Source organism: Lepidochelys kempii, chromosome 9 (assembly GCF_965140265.1).
Source record: "Lepidochelys kempii isolate rLepKem1 chromosome 9, rLepKem1.hap2, whole genome shotgun sequence".
In the NCBI taxonomy this organism is placed as follows: domain Eukaryota; kingdom Metazoa; phylum Chordata; order Testudines; family Cheloniidae; genus Lepidochelys; species Lepidochelys kempii.
Genome location: NC_133264.1, coordinates 32,890,532 through 32,917,210, shown reverse-complemented (window position 1 = coordinate 32,917,210; position 26,679 = coordinate 32,890,532). Strand labels below are relative to the sequence as shown.

The 26,679-nt window shown below is 40.0% G+C and overlaps 1 protein-coding gene across 5 annotated transcripts in view; it reads left to right on the top strand.

The window, feature by feature from the left end:
* RASA2 (RAS p21 protein activator 2) overlaps window positions 1-26,679 on the top strand; it is a 184,273-nt gene that overhangs the window by 138,742 nt on the left and 18,852 nt on the right. For 2 of the 5 annotated variants that reach the window (XM_073359814.1, XM_073359811.1), the window contains exons 16-25: window positions 454-540; window positions 625-702; window positions 5,969-6,042; window positions 7,447-7,553; window positions 9,324-9,406; window positions 10,183-10,391; window positions 12,178-12,281; window positions 12,961-13,150; window positions 13,967-14,054; window positions 21,406-21,518. In XM_073359814.1, the coding sequence (XP_073215915.1) occupies window positions 454-540; window positions 625-702; window positions 5,969-6,042; window positions 7,447-7,553; window positions 9,324-9,406; window positions 10,183-10,391; window positions 12,178-12,281; window positions 12,961-13,150; window positions 13,967-13,997 (963 nt within the window). In that variant the 3' untranslated portion in view covers window positions 13,998-14,054; window positions 21,406-21,518. The other 3 variants (XM_073359810.1, XM_073359812.1, XM_073359809.1) reach the window with 3 other exon arrangements.

Sequence of the window (26,679 nt, the reverse complement as noted above, 5' to 3'; positions counted from 1 at the left end):
TTTCCAGGGGAAATACCCATTTTCCTACCAGTCTCTATTTATTAGCACCAGTATGTTGCAGGGGGAGAAAAAAATTGCAAAATCCTAAAAACCAACAAACATTGAAACATACAGAAAAAAATCCTACCAAAACAAAATTCTACTTTGCGCACACACAGCTCTCCTTTAGAAGAGGATGAGAATGAATGATAACACCTGGCAAGTTGTTTGTTTAATGCACTGGAAGGCTCTAAGATACTACAGTGAGGGGAGAAATACATGAACCTGTGTATAAGAAGATGTTTAAATTTTCTCTCGAGAATTTACTTTACTTTCTAGCTGGAAATAATGTGTGACAAATCAAATAAGATGGCCGTTTTGCCAAATCCCTATTTTGAAATCCAAGTTTTGTATTGAGTTGCCTAAAAATATAAAGGGAGTCTTCAATTTGTTTCCTAAAATTATTTATTTTAGGATGCACAAACTTCTAGAACATTAACTCTTATATCAAAAACCATCCAAACTTTGGGGAGCTGGGGAAGTTTGTCCAAAAGCAAGCTTGTAAGTATATTAACATTCTTGATGTATATGTTTCACGTACTTCTTGTTAGACATCAATTTATACGCTTATCTCTTCTCTTTTAGTCAAGTTTCAAGGAGACATTTATGTGTGAGTTTTTCAAAACGTTTCAAGAAGAAAAGTTTACAGAAGCTGTTCAAAAGGTACCTACTATGTAAACAATATTTGGCTGTTTTTAATGCCTTTGAGAGCAGGCCAGGCTTAATAATAAAATGCCTATGATATAAGATGTTTCCTTGCAATTCTGTTTTAGAAATCCAAGTATTATGTGCAGTCTGTTTTTAATAAACCATAGATGTAAAAAAGAAAAGTGCCGAAGCAAATTTTTGGAGCTATAATCCAGCTCGCCATCTTGGCTGGAAATGACAAAGCTGAGGCTTGAACAATATAAAATATTTAGATATTTTAAATAAGTAGATTATTGAATGTTTATGTATGAAAATTGTATTGAATTTGAGGTTAAAGATCTTGGCTTCTTAAATATCTCTGGATGATCTCTGAATTGATATATATCCTATTAGAATATATCTTAAACTATTATATTGATATTACTTCATCCAGAGTTTTGTTATGAATGGTCTTATTACTGAAAACACTAGATATCAAAATACATCTCTACTCAATGCATAGATTTGTGCCTCTTTGCTATAGTTAAATGGAGAGCAGATCTGAACTTTAACTGTATGGATTTTAGAGCACTTAGAACAGTTGAGCTTTCATCAGATTGCTTTGAAATTCGGTATGCCTCCATGTGGGCACAGGGTATGGTTAGTGATCCAAATATGGGGCCATTTGACCAAGGGGTTACTGAGATACAAGCCCTGGTAGGGTTCGGGGAAACAACACTTTTCTTAAAACGATGGTAATTTCTGGCAACCGTATTTTTTTTGCTCATGGACGGAGATCAAACTAAGGCTCAGATCATCACCTCAGATACTCGAGTGTACCCTGATCAAAGTGCCTGGCACCCAGCAGTCCTTTGGGGGAAATCACATGAAAACATTATTTCAAAAAGGGGTTGCTTCTCCAGTTAGGCATGGTAAGGCACACTCGCCTATTCATGCACCTAATAGACTCTCTGGACATGCACAGTGTAATCTATCTGTGAAACTATATCTACAGTACAGGACATGAGTGGCTCTAAGAATATGTTATGGTCATCGAGTCCAAGCACCACCCCAGGTACTGAGAGTTTGAATCCAAGTTGGGGTAAAAATCTGAAGTTTAAAAAAAGCAGGCATATTGCTCCAATCTGCCTCTATCAATGTTAGTTTATTTTTAGTTTGGAGAAATGTATTCTGAATACAGCGGAATAGTCAGCAGGGACTTAAATTTTTTTGAAAGGAGAATAAACTACACAAGCAAATGCTCTCTGAGAGGGGAGTTGACAAGGTGTGGAAGAGTAGGTACGAATAAGGGGCGAGGGGTTGGGGGAATCAAGTGATGGGAACTAAGGAGAGGGATGAGACCCTGGGAAGAGAACGGGAGAATAGGGATCAGGGGTACCTGTCAGCCCACATTCCCCTCCCAAGTGTGTGTTCCCCCTGCCCATCTAAAGGGTTGTTACCCTCCCCTCTTCCCTGCCGCCTCCCCCATGTGAGTCAGGGACAAGTGATGTCTGAGTCTCTCACCCTTCCTGCTCCCAGTATGTGTGCCAAGATTTGAAAGCTCCTGCCCATCTGTGGACATATGATCCCCCAGCCTTCCCCCTCATGTGAGCCAGGTTTGGGGGGAGCTTGCCTTTTGAGGGTGTCTGAGCCCCACCCCCATATGTGAATCACAATCTGGGGAAGCCTTGTCCTTCTAGGTGGGGAGTTTAGAACAGCCATGCTTAAAGCATGCGCCAGGAACACGCTGCTGATGATGGGGTGAGGAGCTGAGTGCAGGTGTGCTTGACACGCACCAGAAACTCTCCAGCGTGGGGGACAGGAAGTTCACACACCTCAGAGCTGTTGTTTCATCTACAGTAAGTATTCTCTCTCCAGAGAATCTCATTGAGGTGAACTGGCTGTTTTAATGGCTGAGCCTGCTATGTTGTTGATGGATGTGTAGAACTCCTCTCTTCCATTCTCTCTGTGATGTCATGCAGTATTGTAATGGAGCTCCAGTTCTGAGCTAGCTAAAGTTGGGAAGCCCTTCCTGATTAAATGACAGCTCTTCTAAGTGCTCTAAAATCTGCCTGCTTAGACAGATTGTCTTGACGTTTGCTATGCCTTGTGGGAGTGTAGGGAGGGTTAGTGATCCAAATGTGGGGTCACTTGAGCAAGGGGTTCTTGAGATACAGCCTGCTGGGGAAAAAACAGCATTTCCTTAAATTCAGATTCTAGCAACTTTGAAGTTTGAAACTCATGTGGGGCAAAAATCTGAGAATGAACTATAAAGATTTAGGGAAAATGTGGTTCTATTAAGGGTTGGTGTGTTTGTTTTTTGTTTTGTTTTGTTTTTCAAAGCATGACCATTATCCCCATTTCACTATAGCAAAATATACAGAGGTGGGAGGAAAGGAACATTTAGGAATCACATAGACCTGTGTGGCCTAGTGGAAAGACCACTGGATTGGGAGTGTTCCCAGCTCTGCCACTGACCTGCTGAGTGACCTTGGGCAAGTCACTTCATCTCTCTCTCTCTCTCTGAGCCTTGGTTTCCTATCTGTAAAATGGAGATAATGACATGTAGGTCTTTGAGATCTACTGATGAAAAGCACTATATAATAGCTAGGTCTTCTGATTATTAAATAGCCACAGCAGCATTCAATTACAAACCTAAATCAGAACTACAACTGTCTAAATAACCTCTACCAACAAACATTTCTTTCTTTTTAAAAAACTAGGAAATTAAAAGGCAAAAAACTTTAGAATAAAGTTAAGGATGCTGTGGGGAGAGCTTGTGCCCTTCCAGAACATCGAGTTCAGCAAGACTCATACTTTGGAAAACCAGAAAGTACAAAGTTATGGTAGATGCCTACGCAGCCTTAACTCTGCCTTCTTTGAGAAACACCCCAATACACCCATTGCACATGTGCTCTCGCTTTCTCCCTCCCTCTCTCTCCACTGCCTGTGCTTGCCCGATGATCAAACACTGAGCCTACTCCCTTGACAGAATATTACTTATAAAATTTAACCACTTTACAGCCTTTTACAATCTTTCCATACATCTACAACAGACAACACCTAACGTATATTTTCCCATTACCTATCGTTAAATCCACAGACTGCTGTCATATCCCTCCTCACCCATGGCAAGAAGACCCCAGTGCCCTGCTAGTGACACAACATCCACAATACTGTATTGAAATTATGTAGACTGCAGCCTCAAGTTGTTCTTTGAATTCTGGTCCCTATTTGTGTTCCACCAAGGCTGCACATGCACCTGAAACAGCAGAGTTCTAGCAAGTGGTGTCTGCTGGTCCGCACTGAGGGTGTAAGGGGCAGCATGCACCGATGCCTCTCCAGTTCCTTTTTACTGTGTGGCTTGAGTTGGAATCTTCTAGTGTCTGGAAATGATCATCTTCTACGTTCTTGCCTGTGAAATATTTAAAAGTTTTATCCTGTTAATTATTTTTTTTATAGTTAGATAAATAGTTAAAATTCCCTGCCCCAGGGAATCCTCCGATCCCGCGATGCAGGACTTAAATCACGCCCAGCCTTCTGTGTTGCATCCCCTTTCCCGACTCCTCTTCATTCAGCGATGATCACCAGTGCTGCCTCTACTGCCTTGGAGAAACTCATATCTCCTCTAAGTACAGCATCTGCCTCTCCTTGCCAGTTGAACATGGCAGGCATGAGAACTCTTAACTGGAAACACCTAACAGAACGTGCCATGAGGCTTGAGGCTTCATTTGAATCCAGCCTGTGGTAACCCTCCTGTATGTGGACCTGAGACATCAAGGAATGCACCTTCTAGCTCAATGCCTTACTCAGACATGGGAGTGGCTTGAATAAAGGACACTTTCACATGGCCCATCTCATGAGAATAAGATGCACTATTGTAAACTTAAGAGCAGAGCCCCTCCTAGACCATCTTAGAGAAGGGATCCCTCTCTGCAAGTTGGGCAAATCTTCATGCTCGTGACCATGATCAAAAGGCTCGTTGGAGCAATGCTCTTCAACATGGACCTCGATACCAATCAAAACAAATCACTTGAGTGTCAAAGGACCCTAAACCATCATTACCAACGATAACACAATCGAAGAGTACATCACTAGCAGTACCACCACAGCCCCAAAAGGAACCACCAACTACTAAGACACGGACACTGATGGCACGGGGCAATGAGACTCGGCCTCCAGAATCCTACCACCCCAGAAAACCTTGTCATCCTCCCATACCCGCAATCCCCCCCGCCCCGTTGTTCAGCCCTACCCACACCAGGGAGATCCTCTCCCATTCCATCTTCTAGCTGTGGCTTCCCAATACCTGTACCAGTGAGGCCACTTATAGAACCAGACCCAGAGTTCTCATCTTCTAGAGTCACACTTTCCAGTGGAACCATCTTCCCCTCCACAAAGGGAGTTCAGTCTGGACAGAGGTTCAGGAGTCCTCTGTTTTCAGCCTTGTTGATTTAATTGTGGACCTCATCCCTTGGGATCACCACATAGGTCATGGCTATAGTGGACAGAATGAAAAGGTCTTCTGGTCTCTTCTCAAAGAATTTCATTTTGGATAACTTCCTTTATCTATGTTTGTTATGATCTGGCAGGCAATTCTCCACCAGACAATCTGACTGCTCATTCCACAAGATTACAAGCAACCTCAACGGCATTCCTCATGCAGGTCCTATCCAGAACATCTGTAAAGCAGCTGTTCTAATTTTATTCCTCCACCATTCAGTACAGCTGCACCTAAAACAGTGAGTGCCACTGGAGTGCATGCAAATATTTTCCAGAGGCTATTGCCAGCTCCAGGGTCAGAGTTAAGATTGCATAAGCGTTTACCTTACTCTGCGTTTTCTGCTTTTCAGGAATTTGAGTTTTGCAGAGCTCGACATTCTGAAAAGTACAAACTAGCACCTGTCAACTTTAACTTTGCGTTAATGAAGTTTTTTGCCATTTATTTTTTTTTATATTTGTATATTACATATACGCATAGGCCAAGATGTTAAAAATGAGCCTAAAATTAGGCTCCTAATCTAATAAGTGTCCGAACTTTAAAAAGTACTGAGCAACCAACAGCTCCTATAGGCTTTTGGAAATCTTTTGTGTAGTTTTAGAAATTTCTAATGTACTCTTTTAAACTGTTTTCATGTTACTGACCTTTTTAAAACTGAATTCCATACAATTTACCTCTAGTTACACTCTATTTACCGAAGTATTTGTATACTGTAATAAATGGTGTTTTTATGAGAAACACTATGGATTTGGGCAACTTTTTTTCTTTCCAAACATAACCTATTCTCCTTGTTCTCTTTAGTTTTTAGATGAAGTATCATCTACTGAAAGTAAAGAGCCCAGTGGCATGAGTGAACCACTACATCTAAAAGAAGGGTAATTGAAGTGTAAAGTACTGTCCATTACACAAATGTTTAGTAAAGAAATTATATCAAAGCAAGAATGTTTTGCATGTCCATCTTTTAGCATTTATACATGTAAATCTGTATGAATTTTACCCTTATTTAATTACAGCAAATTACTTTATAAAATGAGCAATAATTAGAAGACATGTTGCGTTGATTATGCTGTTTATGAAATTTGTGAAAATACTCCATTCGAGATACATCAATGATGTGTAGTTTGTAGAATTCGTTAACCGCTCTTGTGGAAGTTTTATAACTCACCTTATCGTATTTCTTAATTTTTTAAAAGTGTGTCTCTGTATTTCTGATGGAATGTAATCATGCCCTCTCAGTGGCAGATTTAATAAACGTTAAAATGTATTTCAGAATCCCATAACCTGCTATTAGAATGACTTCACATGCTCTGCTTCTTGAGCTCTGAGACCCCAAATATACCAAAGCAGAAAAATACTTCCCATAATTAGAGAGCGTATGAAAGTTTCATTCTTAATGAATCATGGAATATTTGAAAAACGTGGGGCAGAGATGGTTAATGGTAAAGTAAAAAGTTTCTTTTGCCCATAAACTCCCTTGAGTTAATCTATTTACAAGCTATTCCTGGGTTAAATATATTCAGTTTATATCTGGGAAGCAGATTTTTAGCAACGGAATCATCCTCTGCAGAATAATAACTTCTGGCACATGAGAGTTAAATGGCCAAACTTATTTAATATGGAAAATTGTGTACCTTTTACCCTGCCAAAACATGGGGGAGAACAATGCTTGTTCCCAAAACATACTGAATAGAAATGGGGAAGAGGACAGCTACAACAGATAAGTCACTAAACATCCTGATTCACAAGCCTTATCGGCGCTAGGGGATTTACCCATTGCTGAAAATAGGTGTCAGCAAAGGGTGCAGTTAAAGCAGTGTTTGAATGTAATTTGTTCTGGTCTGCATTTGCCTTTGAACTGTGTTGAACATCAGTTCAGCTGCACCTGTTTCCTAAGCTAGATGAAGCTATATACTCTGAGGAAGATGGAGAGGAGAGAGAATCTCATTTGGATGCACATCACCATTTTGGTAAAATGCAGGTCTCCAGAGGTATGCAAGAGGCCCCTGTCCTGGATTGCTGCTTCAAACAAGTGATGGGATTTTGATTGTCTAGCGCTCAAAGCTCTTACCTGCTAAAGAATCTCTTGACGGAGTCACTATAAGAGAGGGAGTTTCAAGATCTATTTTGTGAACCAAAGTAGTCTTTAAACCTAGATTTTTCGTGTTTTCATTGCATGACAAATAGCTCATTCTCTCCAGTTAGTTTTTAAACTAAGTTTTTAAAGCAAAGCTCTTTCGTAGGTGAGGTTTGTGCATTAATAATGTGATTTCTCTGTACAGTGAAATGTATAAAAGAGCTCAAGGAAGAACTCGGATTGGAAAAAAGAATTTCAAGAAACGATGGTTCTGCCTAACAAGCAGAGAGCTCACTTATCACAAACAACGAGGTAAATCTTAATCTGTTTTTCAGCAATTTGGTTTTTATTGAACACTGCTTATGTAATTGTGCTAAGAAATGGTAAATGTGTGTGTCACAGCCATTAAGTGACTTTAAATATCATGACCATGTTCTTATTTACTGTAATAACAAAACACTAACAATTTTCAATCTTTGGCTATTTCCTTTTCTGAAGTGATTCTCAGTGTCTTGGTTGCATCCAATTTTGAATCCTGTTTGTTTATCCCCAAATCTGTTTGCTTTTTCCCCCCAGAGGTGCATGTTGCATATAGGATTGTTCTACCCTGCATTCCAAACACTTCCCATCTGAGCTGTAGAGATCTAGTTCCTAGCCATCCTGCAGACGGACTTCGACAAACCCTACTATAATTCCACACTGTTGGGTTCCCCATAACCAGCAGAACTATCAGGGAACATTGGGGAGTTTTTACGATTTTAAAAGGATTTCTAGCTAGAGTAAAATGTGTGCTGGTGACTAAAAGTTTTCTGGAAATGTACTGTGTTAATCACAAATTAGTTTGACTACTTCATAGACTATTACTTGTTTATAGAATCACAAGTGGAAAAAGGTCTACAGAGCAATCAATTTCTTCATCTCACAGAACTGTCCTTAAGGGTTTTCACCATTTAATCAAGAGTCTTTACTATTTAATCAATCAGCAGAAATCCAAAATTCAGGAATCTTCAGTTCATGAGCTGCAGAGCCTAGTTTTGATTCAGGAATCAAAACTGCCTGTTTTTGTTATCAACCATGAAACCTTGATTTCTGCCTTTACCCTATCTGCAGACCTATCAAAGAGGATACTGTTACTTGTGTGATACTGTGAAGGAAGTGGTCTATTGGTGACAGAACTGTGACATATATACATTTTGAGGAGCACTTAGAAACACACTGACAGCATGACTATAATTGTCAGTTATGAGTAACAAACAAAATAAATTGATGCTAGCCAATGGCCCATGAATAGGCATTTATATGTTCTGAATAGTTGACTGTATCCATCCTTAGTGCTGCCTGACTAAAGCTATATACGCAACATGAATTAGGAGTTCATATATGGTACCACAGCTAAGAACTAGCTTTCATGTTTTTGTCTCTTCCTGTGTTCTGTGCTACTCATTCACAATACGCAAGGGTAAGGATCTCATCAGTATTTTCCTGATTATTGGCACTTTGCCTAACAAGTGGAGGAACTGCTTTCCTAGTCTTGCAGTGTTTCTAGCTTGCTCATCCTGAATCTGCCTTCACTCATAGTCTTCACACAGTATGTGTAGGCATGCTAATTTAACTAACACATTTTGACCCATTAGAAGTGTTGAATTTCAAAAGGACATGATACAGTAAAGTCTTGATTTCCTACACAGGAAGGCTTTCTCTCTTCCACTGGTCTGTTGCAGAATGGCATCTGATGAGATTTGGTCTATGTTGATCACAATTCAACTTCTCACTTTAATAAAAGAACAGTGAACATACTTGTTCAACCTGCTTCCTATGTATTGTTTATTAATTTATGCAACACTACAAACAAATGAGTGAGAAACAAATGTGTTTTGCCTGTCCGTAATGTCTATTTTTGTGCCTCATTTCTGAGCCCTTTATTCTCATATCACTAGTGTTAAACCTTTTGATTAGTTTGTCCTTTGTCAACAATGTGGATGCATATCTTGTGAAATCTCAACTTCTAGTATCCGTGCTCTGATCCCAGGAAATGATTTGTAGTCTGATTCATTCTTGTTATCCATTCACAAATTTATGCAGACAAAGAACCAATTTACATCATTCCAATCAAAAACATCCTCACTGTGGAGAAGCTTGAGGAGAGCGCCTTCAATAGGAAAAATGTGAGTCAGATGTAGCTTTTGAAATAATAGATTCATAATTCCTGATGAGTTCTTGAAGAAATGACTAGTGGTGATAACTTCATAAAATAATCCCTTATCACTTTAGAATTAAATTCTCAATTTTTTTCTGCCCTGGGCTTCCAAACAAACATTTTATGTCATTACTTCAATCCCACAATTCTCTGGGGTCATGAAACCATAGCTGTTCTTTGAGCAGAGGTGATAGAGGAGGCAGCTCTAGAGGGTTCTGATGCCTTTTAATTTGTGGAGAAATTATGTTGCTGCTGCCTGTGAGATGATGCTGAAGGAAATAGGGGGATTTACATCTTCTCTTCCCTTCCCTCCTCATCCACATGTTGCTTTGCTCCAAAGGAGTGCTGCTCAAAGATGGAGAGCAGCTGTCTGAGCACCAGGGGCCATGGGGTCAAGGCAGCTGGTTCTTTACCTTCTTGAGCAGTGCTTCCTGGTATCTGGAAGTGGTGTAGCCAGGGAGCAGAGATGATGAGTGAGAAGTAGTATCAATGTCCCAGGGTGCTTGGTCAGATTAGAAATGGGGCAGCAGCAGCAGCAATAGAGAGAGGAGGAAGAAAGACCTCTCCTTCCCTCCGCTTAATTCACTTCCTGTGGTTCCTTGTGGCTGTTGAGTTTTGGTGATTTTTTTTTTTTTTTTTTACAGTGACCTCTATTCAGTTGATTTGAATATCTTCAGAGTTACTCAGTATGTTGACTCTGTCACTGAACAGAATTTTTGCAGAATAAAACACTTTCATCCACAGATGTTTCAAGTGATTTATGGAGAGAAGCCACTCTATATCCAGGCAAATAACTGTGTGGAAGCTAGTGAGTGGATAGAAGCTCTCTGCAGGGTAAGCAGGTGTAACCAGAGGAGACTGAGTGTTTATCATCCCTCCGCTTTTCTGAATGGGAACTGGCTTTGCTGCAAGGCCACCACTGAGAACACAAAGGGCTGCACTCCATGCACTGCGTAAGTTGCTTCTGAAGTAAAAAGCATTCTACAATAAAATGAGTCATTGATTCCTTTTGCAACTTGCAGATGGTTTAAGCATTAGTTTTGTGTTTTCTTTCACAAGTTAGCTGTATGCTTCTCTTCTAGTTAAAAAATAAAAATAAAATAGTAACCATGCTTTATCAGTATAAAATATTTTATTTTGATAGGCATGTTATTTCATCTAATATTTTAAAATACAAGAAAAGGGCAGGGTAGCATGTAAATTAGAAATGCTGTAAGTTATTGCTATCACTCTACAGACTATATATTGTAGCTCAAGATTCCTCTAGTCTGGGCATTGATTATTGGATTACCTCACCCACCTGTATTACAGAAGCAGTAGTTTTTAGAACCAAGTGGGTTCTTCACATATACTGTAAATATGGGAATGCAGTGCTGTCCCTCTCCTGCTGCTGCTACAGAAATGGCTTCTCTCAGCAGCTGTGCCACAGACCCTTTGGATTTTTCATGGCTGCTGTCTCTTCCCTCCCCACCCTGCAGTAATTGACAACCATCAGCCAGATCCTGTCATCTGATGCATCTGCTTTGCACACTGCCAGCAGGATGAAGCCTTGAAGCTGGCTTAGCCAGCTATACAGAGATATCCCTGTTCACTCTCTGGGCTCTGGTGCACGGAATGAATGGAAGGCATGTTGAGGAAGGGGTGTAACCAGTGTTGCTTATCACTGGCTACCTCTGGATGGTGCAACTGCTCCTTTTGAATTGTTAGCAGCTGTTGAAAATTAGAGCAAATTTGAGGCTTCTCTAGTCTGATCAGATTCAGGATCCAAGTTAGGATCCACAGATGGCAGAGAGCCGCTATATCACACCCTGCTAGCTAAGTTGTACACAGTTCGCTGACTTGTAACTGATGATTCAGCCCCAAGTCTGTCACTGTGCTGTTCAAATAGTCCACTTTACCTTTTTACCTAGTATTCTACCAACCATTACTACAATAATTTTCTTTAAAATATACTGTACCTAAAGAAGAAAACAAGCAATGTAATCTTACAATTTGTGTTTGTCGGACATTTTGATAGAAGTATTAGTTTGCTACTTAATTTTGTTAGGCTGCTGCTTAAAAAAATAAAAAGCATAATTTTGCATTTCTAATAAATTTATCTTTAACTTGATGGATTGTATGCTACCCTCAATGTTTAATTCAATCAACACTATTAAATCATCTAGTCCAGTCTCCCAGACCCATGGAAGATAATACCGTATAGTATTAACTGAAAGAGTATTATTATTTTAAAATATCTCAATTCATTAACACAGTAGGACTTCTACCAATTCAAATGAACATCACTTTTTAAGAATGTTTTCATCTCTTTATTCCTAAAAATATTCCATTATACTACTTTAAATAATGCCTCTCCCTCCTAGTGTCTTCACTTTCAAATATAGTAGGGACTATTAAAACTGGGCATTTATTCCCCATGGTAACTAACCTTATTGTGGCATTCGAATTATTTTCAAATATACGGCAAATTCTGCTGTAAAAGTCCATTTTTAGTAACGCTATACTGTCTTCTACTTTAATTTGTGTAAACTCATGTTTTTGCATCCATATAAGATTTATTAACTTGTTAAATCTTGAACACTAGTTTGAATATGTGAAGTTCTATGTGAGTGACAGGCATTATAATTATAAATGGATAAATATATTGAAATTCATTCAGCTCTTATTTGCGTTCAAGCTCTCTAGGAGAATGGCTTGCAATATTTACTATCTGTATCTTCACCTAACTTTATTTTGTAGAGGTGTTCCTGCTGATATTCAAATTGAGATTGATGGGGATAGAGAAACCGAAAGAATTTATTCACTTTTTGCTATCAACATGCCTAAACTACAAAAGATGGAAGGTATCTGAATACTAATTCAATGGAGTTACAGTAGCATAAAATAATTGTAATGGCATGGAGAATAAGACTGATAATGTCATGTTAATGTTTTATACTTACAATTTTATATAAAATTAAAATGAATGTACTTTCTACTATATTTCTGATATTGCTGTATGATCAAATCATTCTCATTCAGCAGTTTGAGGTTGTCGTCTCTGTATGTGCACATGTAACTCCCATTAATGTGCTAATTGGATTTGTTTGCAAATTAACGAGAATATATACAATTTCCATGCAGTGAGCAAAGGGAATGTCACTTATGCTCCCTTACACCTAGAGCCACTTGGTCTTGTACTACTGTTTTTTATTAGTGCTGAGAAAAAGAATCCTTGGTGACATGACTAAGAGTCAAGAAAGAATCAGTTTTATGGCAGCATTACCGGTAGTCCTTCTATTGTAGGGACCCAATATGTAGAATAAATGTTAGACCCATTGAGGATGAACTTACAAAGCTAAACCAAGTTGCTCACCATATCTCATTATACCATTTTTCCTCCCTGGCTTAGTCCATTTTACGTTTGTTAAAAGTAACTCCATATTTGAAAACTTTGAAATCCCTATCTGATCAATGAGATGAGTTAGCTCTGTTTACTGAAAATAGAAAACTGTAACCTTTTATTTGTGGTGGTCTTTGTAGAGGCTTGTGGAAGTATTGCAGTCTATCAAGGTCCACAGAAAGAACTAGATGACTATTCTAATTTCACAATTGAGGACTCTGTAGCAACTTTCCAAACTCTTCAACAAATAATAGCCATAGTAGAAAAGCTGAACGAGCCTCATGAAAAATATCGGAAGAAAAGGTCATCAAGTGCTAAATATGGCAGTGAGTAAGTATCCTCTGTAATTCCGGCCACCCTGTATGTACATATGGGGAAAAAAGATGGGCGGTGGGGGCTTTCAAGCGGTACAAGTGTCTTAACACCTTCGGATGATAGCTGTTGAGTTTAAACCTGTCAGGGCAGGGATTCTTTTCTTCAGCGTGCAACACAAATGGGGGCCCCAAACCCAACTGGACATTTGGGGACTATCTTAATGTAAAAGTGTATTACTACTACTGTTAATACATAAATCAGGTATTTAGACGAGCTGATTCACCACCAGATTATCATGACACTTCATGGGGCATAATACTATTCCCCAGAGGTACTGCTTCTGAAACAGGATTCCCAGGAAACCAAGTCAGCAAACACTAACACTACTAAAAGTACTGCAACAATGACTGGTGTGAACACCTGTCAGTTTGACATACCATTGGCCATGGTAAAAGGTGGGTTACATCAGCAGTCAGGCTAGTCTAGAACTTCAGACTTAACTGTCAATCGTGAATATTCATACTTTGTTTGTTTGTCATGGGTTTTTTTTTTTCCTTTGTGTAAGGAAGACCCAAATTGTAAGAGAAGGAGACCTCTTAACATTGATTTCCTGTTTGCTCAGTGATTTGAACAGGTCTGTTTCAGGGCTAATGTTGCTTTCGTGTGATAGCACATCAGGATTTGAGCAAATAATGAGACTTCCCAACATGCACTAAAAATTATGCAGAAAGTATAGCTTGACATTTTAAAACAAACTAAGTTAAATTATATGATTATTAGAAACCAGCTATTTTTCCAGCAAAAATACTTATATGCAGTTTTATTTTCCAGAGAAAACCCAATTGTTGGAAAAGTTTCCTAACAAAACTAAACTGTGGCTTATGTGGATTCGGAAGAAACTGGAAGTGTGTTTTTTTTGGTGGGTTTTTTATTCATGGTGTACACTTGTCCGAAGTATTTAAGAATGAACAGAAATGCTACCTGTGTTCACAATCTATTTAATATTTAATAGAGAAGTATTTGTTTGGGAAACTGATCATGAGGGTTATTCCTGTTTTGATGAAGAACTTGAAGCTCCATGTTCTTGAAGTATCAGTTGTGAGTAAATCTAAATATTTCTGCAATTGCTTTTTTTTTTTTCTTGGAACATCCTAAAGGAATTAGCTTTCTGAAGGAGGAAAATCAACACCAATTGTTGATTGGATTACATCTCTCAATATACTGGACTCGCATTTAATCCACCATCAGTGCCTGCTGTGCTGAAAGTCTTGCAGTGGAAATCCCAACATATGGTGACTCAAAAGGATCTGAACCTTCACATTCAGTGCATGACTTTTTTCTCTTCCTTTGTCAAACTATTAATTTTGTCAGGTCTCCAAGGTAACTGCAACTGAAGTTTTATAAAATCATGCAATGTGTTCTGTGTACTGCAGACACCAATGTTAGTTATATTTTTATTTTAAAAAAAATTACTGAAGAAGGAGAAATCAGGGAATCTGTTATTAGATTGTACTTCTTGTTTACATTTGGGGTGAGCAGTGGATGGCGTGACATAAGACCACAGTCTGTTTTTCTTTTGTAAAAAATCAGGTACTAATTTTTCTTGATGTTTTTTTTAAATTATTATTATTATTTATTTTTAAAATGCAGATTAGCAACACTTTTTGGAAGCTAGCTTTCCTGCAAATGAGAAGAATGCAAATGTGACAATGCTGTGGTTGGTTGGATACTGTTCACTTTACATCTTCCCATCTAGGATTTTTTTGAAAATAAAAAATTGGCACATTTCGGTCCAGCTCACCTCTCATTACAGCTATATTAAATAATCTCTCTAGAATAATCACTCCAAGCACTTTAGATATCTGGACTGCCCCAGATTATATTTTTAGATACTTTGTAGTATCTAATCTTTATGATCAGTTGAATGATCAGTGCTGTTATGTGTTAAAAAATGCTTTATGACTATTTTTTAATTTCTAGTTATGTGGGGGTTTTTATTTGTCAGATCCAACAAATATGAACTGGCATTCTTGAGTTTAGAAAGTTTTGATTCTTGCTCTCTTCCTCTGAGAATTAATGTTTATGCTGAAAACCATATCTGTACATAATCCGTAGAAGCAAGGTAACACTTTGGAGAAGAGAAGGCTAAACTTTCCTTCACCAGTATTAAATATTATGGTATACATGGTAAAGTATAATAAAATAAAACACACTGTGTACAGGTAGTACTTCATTTTTGGAGCACTTGCTGTTTTTTTATAATCATGATTTGCCCCAGTCAGAGTTGAGAATGTAATTCATCAGTACAAATGTAGATCCACAATGTTTACAAAACAATAAGCTGTTTAAAATACTGTTGTAGGGTGCCTTCTTCTAAAATCCAGTCAGTTGGTATCACAGGATTGAAATCACTGTTGAAATTAAGGTAACTTTTCTATTAGAACAATCACTTTTTAGTATTAAAGCAACTGATTGAAATCAGTTGGGATTTGATACCAGTGTCTTCAACATCAAATCATTTATTACTACTTGCCATTTTACCAACAAGTATAGTCCTGTTTTTGCATTACTTTACTATTGGATGTATTCTTAAAAGAATTTTACTTGCCCTCAATTTCAGTTAGAAAAAATTCAATTTGTTGTTGACACCCAGAAATGTATTCTGTCAAGGTCAATTTGACCTAGCTATTTGCCAAAGAAACAAGGTTTGCCAGATTTGAACAGCACTAATAAGTGTTAGAATTAAAAGGAGTACTTGTGGCACCTTTAGAGACGAACAAATTTATTTGAGCATAAGCTTTCATGAGCTACAGCTCACTTCATCGGATTTTTCGTGAGCTACAGCTCACTTCATCGGAATCCAATGAAGTGAGCTGTAGCTCACGAAAGCTTATGCTCAAATAAATTTGTTCATCTCTAAGGTGCCACAAGTACTCCTTTTCTTTTTGCGAATACAGACTAACACGGCTGCTACTCTGAAACCTGTTAGAATTAAGTTTTGCTATTTATTGTGACCAGCCTTATTACAAAATGTGCTTGTGTCTGTTTCTTGAAGCCTGTTTCTGTCACTTAACAGCAAAGTTAAATATATAACAAGCTTAAATCTTATATTATTGTAAGGAAAAAAAAAACCTTTTGAAAATGCACTTTTCATTTGCTTTGATGGTACTAGACTATATAGAAAAGGACAGCTAGGCCTTTAAGACCTTAGGCCTTTAAAATATAATTCGTCATTTTATAGTATGTTTAAAAATGCAGTAGGTACTCTAGAATTAAATTAGGTACAAATAAGAGATTAATATTCAAGTTGCTTTCACTTTGATTAGCCTAGACATTAAAACATTGCTCAGTAATTAGTTTTATTTGGACTGTAAATTCTTTTTTAATGTTTTTTAATTTGTGTAAGGATGATGTATTGTTGAAAATGTATTTTTATTTAAATTTATTTTCTTATAAAATATTAAAAACTTTTGTAACATTGCTTGAGAACAACTCACAAATAAATGATGACATATTGATTCGGGCTATGTATTTTCTGTGAGGCTTGGTTCTCTTAAAAATTGTTGGTAGCTTAATTGCATAGTGAAGTAGAATTATTTGCTACAATCTATCTTCCATCTTACAGAAACAACATGAAGTGAAATTCAGTAATCCTGTATGGCTACCTCATAGATTCAATTACTTTCTGATTTAGGACTACTAAGTGGAGAGAAAAGCACTATTAATAGAGGGTCCCTTAGCATAACAATTTGCACAGGAGGGTAGCAGTGTGGTCAATCTTGAAAGGCGTACCCTATTAAATTGGTGAGTGGTCTGATGCATTTAAGGATATTTGGGTGTCTTTGTCATTGTATGACATGCTCATTTTGATTGGCATTTTAACTTGTCTGTCACTTCCTGTCCTAAAGAGGAGTGCTAAATAAGCACCACCATCTTCTCTGTTGTAACTCAAATAGGTTTGATAAATTACTTTATAAACAAGCCGCCTTTATCTCACACTTGTCTTTTACCTTACCTTGTTTTTATTCTGTCTCCTCTCCACCATGATTTAAGGATATGTATTTTTCTTTTATGTGTATCAGCAAAATCTGTAGTCTAAACGTGTGGTCAGTATACCATAGAATAGTTTTATAGGAATAGGACCCGCACCACTTGAGATGCTTCTTTTGGTTGTGCCAGTCACTGAAGTTGTTCCTTTGCTGCTGGCCTGAGAGCTCTTCAGTGGGAGCCATGTAGCAACCTTTCTGATCATTTTGGAATCTGTGTTGATTGGCTCAGGAGCAAGTTGTATTAAAGCCTTGGTTTGGAAAGTAAAGGAACAATTAAACTGGGGCGTCAAGAAGAAGGAAATAAAGGACTACCTCCTTTCCCAGGACTGGTGACAAATAGTGAAAAATATCAGCAATAAACCAGACTTAATACCAAACAAATTTTAAAGCTGGATATTGGTAGGAATTTGCCTACTTAATGTAAATGGTCTTGTAGATGCAGAACAACATTTTAGGATGTTCCAGCTGACTTTGGGATGGGGGGCGAGAATAATTTACCAGAAAGAAAAAATACAGTAGGCACGGACAGCTTTGGCCAACGAACCATTGCCATATTATAGAATGTTTTCTGCAATTATGATTTTGTATCTGGTAAGTACTGCACAGCAAAGCCCTAAAAATGACAGGTATTTTAAATCTTCAGTGTATTTCAAGTTTAACTGCTTTGGCTGTGCTGAGTTACAAATGCTCTAATTTGATTAAACCCAATTGGAATAACATTTCACGATCACCTGTGTTTTGTTTAAAATGCTTCTCTTTGATGCCTTTATTTTCCCAGGCTTGGCAGATTGGCGGTTGAGTTTCATATAAAATTTGGCAGAGGGCCAGTGAAGCATGCAGTAAAATATGTTAATGGACCTTAACAATGTCAATATGTCAATCCTCTTGATCAAAAGTTCAGTCTTCAAGATGTTAGCATGACTTCTCTCTAGCTAAGGCCTTGTCTGCATGGGGGAAATTGACCAACATAGCTATTCTGGAATAGTGTCTCCACACAGTGCTCTTCTGGAACAGCTAGGCCAATCAATTTCCCTTATAGACCAGGCCTATCACCATTCTGTCAGAGTGCTTGCCCCTCTCACCACCACCCACTGAGATTGCTTCTTTCTGTGACCAATGCATCGTTTTGAGTTTCTAAACCATAGAATCATAGAATATCAGGGTTGGAAGGGACCCCAGAAGGTCATCTAGTCCAACCCCCTGCTCAAAGCAGGACCAATTCCCAGTTAAATCATCCCAGCCAGGGCTTTGTCAAGCCTGACCTTAAAAACCTCTAAGGAAGGAGATTCTACCACCTCCCTAGGTAACGCATTCCAGTGTTTCACCACCCTCTTAGTGAAAAAGTTTTTCCTAATATCCAATCTAAACCTCCCCCACTGCAACTTGAGACCATTACTCCTCGTTCTGTCATCTGCTACCATTGAGAACAGTCTAGAGCCATCCTCTTTGGAACCCCCTTTCAGGTAGTTGAAAGCAGCTATCAAATCCCCCCTCATTCTTCTCTTCTGCAGGCTAAACAATCCCAGCTCCCTCAGCCTCTCCTCATAACTCATGTGTTCCAGTCCCCTAATCATTTTTGTTGCCATGACTCAGATAGGGCCTTACCAATGATGGTATGATTTCTAGGCCAATTATACTTCCAGTTTTGCTACAGAATTTACAAGCACATGGGCAACGTCTTTGTAGCTAAATGTCATTTAATCACTTAGTGCCTTAGATCCAAGTTCTCAAATGCAGGGGCTGTGTGAACACTGCATTTATGTAAACACCTCCCCTTCCTAGCCATTTCTTGTAGTGATCCCACAGTTCCTCATTTGGTCATTAAGTAATCATTTATTATTACAGCCATTTATATAGCACCAATCACTGTAAAATAAGTGCCTTTTAAATGACTTGAATTGAGAGCACTTGTATATTAGGGAAAAAGAAAAGGAGTACTTGTGGCACCTTAGAGACTAACAAATTTATTTAAGCGTAAGCTTTCGTGAGCGACAGCTCGCTTCATCAGCTGCATTCAGTGAGCTGCAGCTCACGAAAGCTTATGCTCAAATAAATTGGTTAGTCTTTAAGGTGCCACAAGTCCTCCTTTTCTTTTTGCGAACACAGACTAACACGGCTGCTACTCTGAAACTTGTATATTAGGGGTACACAATCTAATTGCTGGTTCCCATTTGTGCTTCAAAGGTGCAGTGGAACATGAATTCTTATTTTTTGCAGCCCCTAAAGTAAATCCAAAACCACTGGAGCCACGTGAAAGGATAGATCACTATTTGTTTGAATGAAAACTCCAGTCCCCATTCAGCATAAAATGAGTATTTCACTAGAGGCAGTGTTGTGCCTGTCTTCTGTGTTCATGAAGTTAACACGAGAGGAAAAGCTTGTAGGAGTTATTGGTCACTGCTGCAGACGGGGAGAGTCCTCTCTGGCACCCCATCCAAGGCCTGGGGCAGCCTGCCTGCTGCACCCCAAACCCCTTCCCAGAACCCACACCGACCACCCCAAGGCTGCTCCCACACACCCTCCTGCACCCCAACCCCTGTCCTAGCCCAGAGCCTGCACCCCTCCCACACCCAAACTTCCTTCCAGAGCCTGCACCCAAACTCCCTCTCAGAGCCTTAGGTTGGGGAACGGACTTGGACCCGTTCTGGGCACCACCAAAAATTATACAAACCTGCCAACCCTGTTCCTGGGCTCTTTTGAGAACAAATTGTGCCCTGCCTGTTCTCAGCCAGCTGATCCTTGCCTTGCTAGGACCTGGGGCTCTGAGTCAGGTAGGCATATTTTGTTCCACCCTACCCCAAAAAGCCATGACTCAAACATGGAAAAGGCCATGGAGATGCAGACCGTAATGGGAAGAGGAAAACTTTCAGCAGCCAGCCCAGGGATAAGTCCTCAAGGCAGAACAGGATGAGAGAGGAAAAACCCTTTAGGGGCTTCAGGACCCTACCCCAAGTCCTAAAATGGGTCCTAAGTTCCCTAGAAAGAGAAGCAGGGCTTATACTCAGCTCCTCCTCTTCCTAGCTTGCATCAGGAAACTCCAGCAATGAAATCCCATTCCCCAGTCAGGCAGGACAGTGACCCCCCCCCCCCCAGGGGTAGGAGACATACAGAGGGTTCAAGGCATTTTGCACAAGACCATGACCCAGCCACAGCTGAGCTGCGATGCCAAAAAAATCCCAAGAGAGCAAAAAGGAAAGGAAAAACTATAAATCTATGTGTTTCAACATTTTTGATACCAGACAGATTTTGCTGTCTTCCTAAACTGCCAGGGAGATCTCAGACTGGTGCTGCTCGACAGACCACTCATTGAGAAACTCTGCTATAAATAATCTAAAAGATATTTGTCCTCTGACTCAGACACTACCCCTACTGAGGAAGGAGAGCTCTCAAATTCAGGCTCTGAGAAGGACATGGAAAAAATGAAAAAACAGTTCCCCCTCCCCTGAAATCTTTGAAATCATGTGCTAAAAGGTTGTATCTACAATTCATATCCAGCCTGAGCAGCCACTAGAAGACAGCCTTAAGGTAAATTTCTGCCTTCTAAATCCTCACTATTACCTGACTTCTAAGTTTGTCCCTGAGAGCAATCCTGTGAGAATGTGATCAGAGAGGAATGGGAAGCCCCTGATAAAGGTGAATGCCTGAGCAGGCATGCACTTGTAAGTTGCAAGAGCCAAAAACATGCCATTACAGATATACCAGTCACAGCAGCATCTCTAGCACAAGATACAGTATTCCCACCTGAAGGGGATTTCCTTACCAAAGATCCAACTGGTAGAAAGCTGGAAGCCACCCCTCAGAAGGGGCTTTGTTGGCCACCATTAGAGCATCTCTGGTGGCTACACACTTTGCAAGAACCATAGCGTCCTGGCTGTATGACCCTTAAAGCTATGAAGGACAGAGACCATCCTGACTTCAGGTCTACAGAAAATTTCCTTACCAACAGCCTTTGTGGAAGATGCCTCAATGGCTGCAGTGAGATTTTCAGCCAGTTCATGGCATCCAGCTCAGCAGCCACACATCACATCTGGCTTTGGCCCTGGAAGATTGACATGCCAAACAAATGTTGTGGTCATCTAAATTCACAAGCTCACCCCTCTTGTGGAGGGAGACTTAACATAGTGGCAGAAAGCATTGCCAAACCGAAACCTCCCCTACTCTCCCTACACAGTACTCTGAGAGACTATAAAAACACTCCTTTTGTTCATTCTCTTCACAAAGGTACCAGAGGAAAGAGGACAATCAGGAAAATTCTGGAACCAGGAATCCACCACCTCTATGAGCCCACTATGACGACAAACTACTGTGCTTCTACCCACACCTGAATCTAGAAGGTAGAATTTCCCATTTCTCAAAAGAATGGTTTTGATTGACCACAAAGTTGTAGCACAGCATATGTCCCTGCTGTCAGATGATTCATTCCAAAGCTGTGTGAAAAGTTGTGGAATAGGACTAGTAACCATAACTTTAATGCCAACCAATAATCTATGTACTGTAGGCTATAGCTGGCATGCCTAACTATCAAAATTAAATACTGCCTGGTGAATAGGAAGGCATCCAGGGAGGGTAGAAAGGTTGGAAACACTGCTGGCTGAAAGGAATGTTCAGGTAAGAAATTCACCATTCTGCAACCAACATCTCCCACAACTCTGATATGTATGGGAAGTAGCAAGAAGTGAACAGACCTTGAGAAGGCTAAGAAAAACAGAATGAGATAGGGAAACCCTGCTGAGTTAGTTGCCCAAAATAGCAGTGCTTTTACAGGACCACCAACTGCAGCATCTTCCTCCCAAAGGCGGCGTCTGCAGAAGACAGGGCATCCACTTTATAGTATATAAGAAAGGTATTGACCAATGACCACAGAGCTGCACTGTGGATCTCTGCAGTCGAAGCACAAGCTGTTTCTGCTGGCAAAGTCACCATAAAGCTTGTTGAGTGTGTCTTTGTTTTGGCTGGAACAGGAATACCTGACATCTTGTATGCCTCTGTGATGCATAGCTTGATCCATGTAGCTAGCAACAGCTTGGATACCCTGAGCCCTTGGTGCTTCAGATGAAAGGAGACAAGGAATCTGATCTTCTTGTCAATGTGATGCACTTGATATAGCTCTTTGGGTATGTCTTCACTGTAGTTAGATACCCACAGCAGGCCTGTGCCAGCTGACTTAGGCTGAGGAGCTCAGGGCTAAGGGACTGTTTAATTCAATGGTGGGAAACCTGTGGCCCGTCAGGATAATCTGCTGGTGGGCCATGAGACCGCGTTTACATTGACCGTCTGCAGGCACTGCCACCTGCAGCTCCCAGTGGCCACAGTTCGCCGTTACTGGCCAATGGACCTGGGAGAAGCAGCTATATGGGGGCTGCAGGCAGCTGTCTCGTGGCCCACTAGTGCTTTACCCTGACGGGCCACAGGTTACCCACCACTGGTTTAACTACAGTGTAGATGTTTTGGGCTTGGGCTGCAGACCAAGCTCGGAGACCCTCCCACCTTGCAGGGTCCCAGAGCCCAGGCTGCAGCCTGAGCCTGAATGTCTACATGGCAATTAAACATCCCCTTAACCCAGGCCAGCTGCAGGTGTGTAATTGTAGCATAGACATACCCTTAGTGCTACCTCAATGTTTAAGTGTACCACAGTATTTCTGGGGCGGGTTCTGTGCCTTTGGACAGAATGGAGGGAGAATGATCTCCTGTGAGGCAGGGAAAGATGAATTTCTCTCAACAAGAACAGTTCCAGGATTCTTAGCACCACCTTGTCATCATGAAACACATACTGAGGTTCCTGCATTGTCCTAAATAATTCTCTTTAAGGCATTAACATGCCCTTCTCTGATACAGGGTAAGTCTGCCTCTCACTAAAATGCTGAGTGTTCAGTCCTCAGCTTCTGCCCAATAAAGTAGGAGGAGAATATTTTACTTTCAGCTTAGGCTTTCACTGTAAGGCTATGTCTACACAGAAGCTGGGAGCATACCTCCCTGTGTGGGTAGACAGACAGGCACTAGCTCTGTTTGAGTTAGCATACTAAAAAACAGCAGTGTGTCTGCAGCGGCCTGGGCTGCAGCTCAAGCTAGCCACCAGAGTTCTTACCCAAGGGGTTGGGCATGTTCTTGTATTCGGTCAGCTAGCCCAAACCACAGCCTAAATGCCTGTAACCACACTGCTATTTTTAGTGCACTAGCTCGAACAGTGCTAGCACGTGTCTGTCCACCCGTGCTGGGAAGTGCGCTCCCAGTTGCCGTGTAGACATACCCCAAATAATGTTTTGTAGTTGCAAACTGGCTAGCCTGGCTGCTGGACTAACACCTGTTACCTTCACCCAACGTTTTACAAAAAGCTAATTGTAAGAAGGGTGTGTGTGTCATGCTGTGATTGCTAGTGACCTGTACCTCTATAACTGCTTCAATGGCTCTGTATTTTGTAATATTTAGTGTACCCATATCTGATTTAATTAGGTTGCGGAAAAGGGTCTATTAAGAAAGGTTAGTGAAAAGTGAATACTACAAAGCCTACCTTCCCGAGTTTCCAGTGAGACCCTTCCCTATTTCCCAGGTCACATAAAGATGAGCCTGTGTTTATGGCAGCCTGTATAAAAACAAGGTATTTGGAAAAGAAAAACACATACAGAATATCAATATGTCTTTATCTAATCTAAATATTGTTGTATTTAAAAATGTAGGTGCAATCTTGTAAACTGCTCTGGGTAGGTGAACCCCTACACTTGCATGGAGCATCTTGCAGGTATGGAGCCTTTGAGAGAAGGATGCTTCGGTGGTTAGGGTGCTGGTGTTATTTTTCTGCTCCACCACACACTGCTTGAGTAACCTTGAGCAAGTCACAAAGGGTTCTTCTACACAAACTTTTAGTTCATGGCAAGGTGGGGTGTGGATCTACCCCACAACTAGCTTGCTATACACCAACTGTCCATGTGGACACTGCTGACATGCATTAACAGTTGTTTAATACACTTATCTAGTTATTTTTGAAATAGGACTAATCAGAGTGCATTAATGAATTATTAATGTGCATCAGCAGGGCCCCCACGGACAGTCAGCCTGTGGCAGGCTAGTGTGAGACACATTCACACCCCAGCCATGAAACTGTTCACATAAACAGGCCAGTTCCTCATCTGAAATAGAAATAATAGCACTGTCTTACCTCACAGTGGAGTTGTGAGGATACATAAATACAGATTGTGAGGGTACAGATACTGTGGTCACTGGGACCATATATGTAAATAAGATGAAGTAGCAAACAAGCAAAAAGCTCCTTTTGGTGCCCTGGAATTTCCAAAGGTTTCTCTGAGTCTCATGATCTCACATTGACAAACAATAAATTACACAATAAAATAGTCCAGGAGATTTCACCTAGAACTAAAACAGCGAATTAACTGCCTGTGGGGAGGAAAACTGGTCAAATTAGGGGTCCAATCCTGTAGTCCTAATTCTGGCAAAACTGTCATTTACTTCAATGAGAGGTTTTACCATACTAAAGAATAAAAGACTGGCCCCTTTTATATTGCATTTTCAATTTCGAAAGAAAATTCCATTAAGAGCAAATACCATGTGCTCTGTATAGTAAAGTACATAACAAGCCATGGTGAATGTTGTATCACTTGCTGTAAACACAGTTTTATTTTAAAACAAATGTAAATTAATTCAAAGTTTGCCAAGACTGTAAATCCAATTCTGATCCCATAGATGTCAATGGCAAAATTCTTTTTGACTCAAAGGGAAGCAGGATCAGATCAAAGCTGATCACTTTCAGCAGAAGCTGAAGGACAACCCAGGGAATAATAGACCAGTCAGCTTAACTTCTGTACCCAGAAAGATAATGGAGCAAATAATGAAACAATCAATTTGCAAACATCTAGAGGATAGTAAGGTGATAAGTAACAATCAGCATGGATTTCTCAAAAACAAATCGTGTCAAACCAACCTGATAGCTTTCTTTTGACAGGGTAACAAGCCTTGTGGATGGGGGGGAAAGTGGTAGACGTGGTATATCCTGACTTTAGTAAAGCTTTTGATGCTGTCTCGCATGACCTTCTCATAAACAAACCAGGGAAATGCAGCCTAGATGGAACTACTCTAAGGTGGGTGCAAAACCGTTCCCAGAGAGTAGTTAGTGGTTCGCAGTCACGCTGGAAGGGCATAATGAGTGGGGTCCCACAGGGATCAGTTCTGGGTCCAGTTCTGTTCAATATCTTCATCAAAGATTTAGATAATGGCCTACAGAGTACACTTATAAAGTTTGCGGACAATACCAAGCTGGGAGGGGTTGGAAGTGCTTTGGAGGATAGGATTAAAATTCAAAATGATCTGGACAAACTGGAGAAATGATCTGAAATATGATGAAATTCAATAAGGACAAATGCAAAGTACTCCATTTAGGAAGGAACAATCAGTTGCACACATACAAAATGGAAAATGACTACCTTGGAAGGAGTACTGCGGAAAGGGATCTGGGGGGTCATAAGCTAATGAGAGTCAACAGTGTAACGCTGTTGGGGGGGAAAAAAAGCGAACATCATTCTGGGATGTATTAGCAGGACTGTTGTGAGCAAGACACGAGAAGTAATTCTTCCGCTCTACTCTGCTCTGATTAGGCCTCAACTGGAGTACTGTGTCCAGTTCTGGGTGCCACATTTCAGGCACCATGTGGACAAACTGGAGAGAGTCCAGAGAAGAGCAACAAAAACGATTAAAGGTCTAGAAAACATAACCTATGAGGGAAGATTGAAAAAATTGGGTTTGTTTAGTCTGGAGAAGAGAAGACTGAGAGGGGATATGATAACAGTTTAAGTATGTAAAAGGTTGTTACAAGGAGGAGGAAGAAAAATTGTTTTTCTTAACCTCTGAGGACAGGATAAGAAGCAATGGGCTTAAACTGCAGTAAAGGAGGTTTAGGTTAGACATTTGGAAAAACTTCCTAACTGTCAGGGTCATTAACCACTGGAATAAATTGCCTAGGGAGGTCATGGAATCTCCATCATTGGAGATTTTTAAGAGCAGTTTAGACAAACAGAATAGTCTAGGTAATTAGTCCTACCACGAATGCAAAGAAATGGACTAGATGACCTCTCCAGGTCCCTTCCAGTTCTATGATTCTGTGTCTACATATCATTTTCCTGCTGTGCTATCTACTCTGTTCTTGTGTATCAGCAATGAAGTGAAAATGACAAGAATCTTGTTCTAAGTGTTTCCAAGAACAAAAATGTATGTAATATTTTCTTTTGCCTGCACATATAAATGGAGCAGAGGACCACCACATGGAAATCCTAATTACAGGGACCTGTCCTTCAAAACAAAATTTTGGCCTATTAATTTTAAATGTCCTTATATAAACCAAAAAAATCTTCTGTTCTTAACTCAGATTACTTGGAGGATGTTGTATTTTGAAAATTTAGCTAAACTGCAAGAATAGTTGTGTTTACAGAAACAAGATTTTCTGTCTTTAGAATTCTTGAAATCCTCAGATTTCTCTGATCATGACATTAG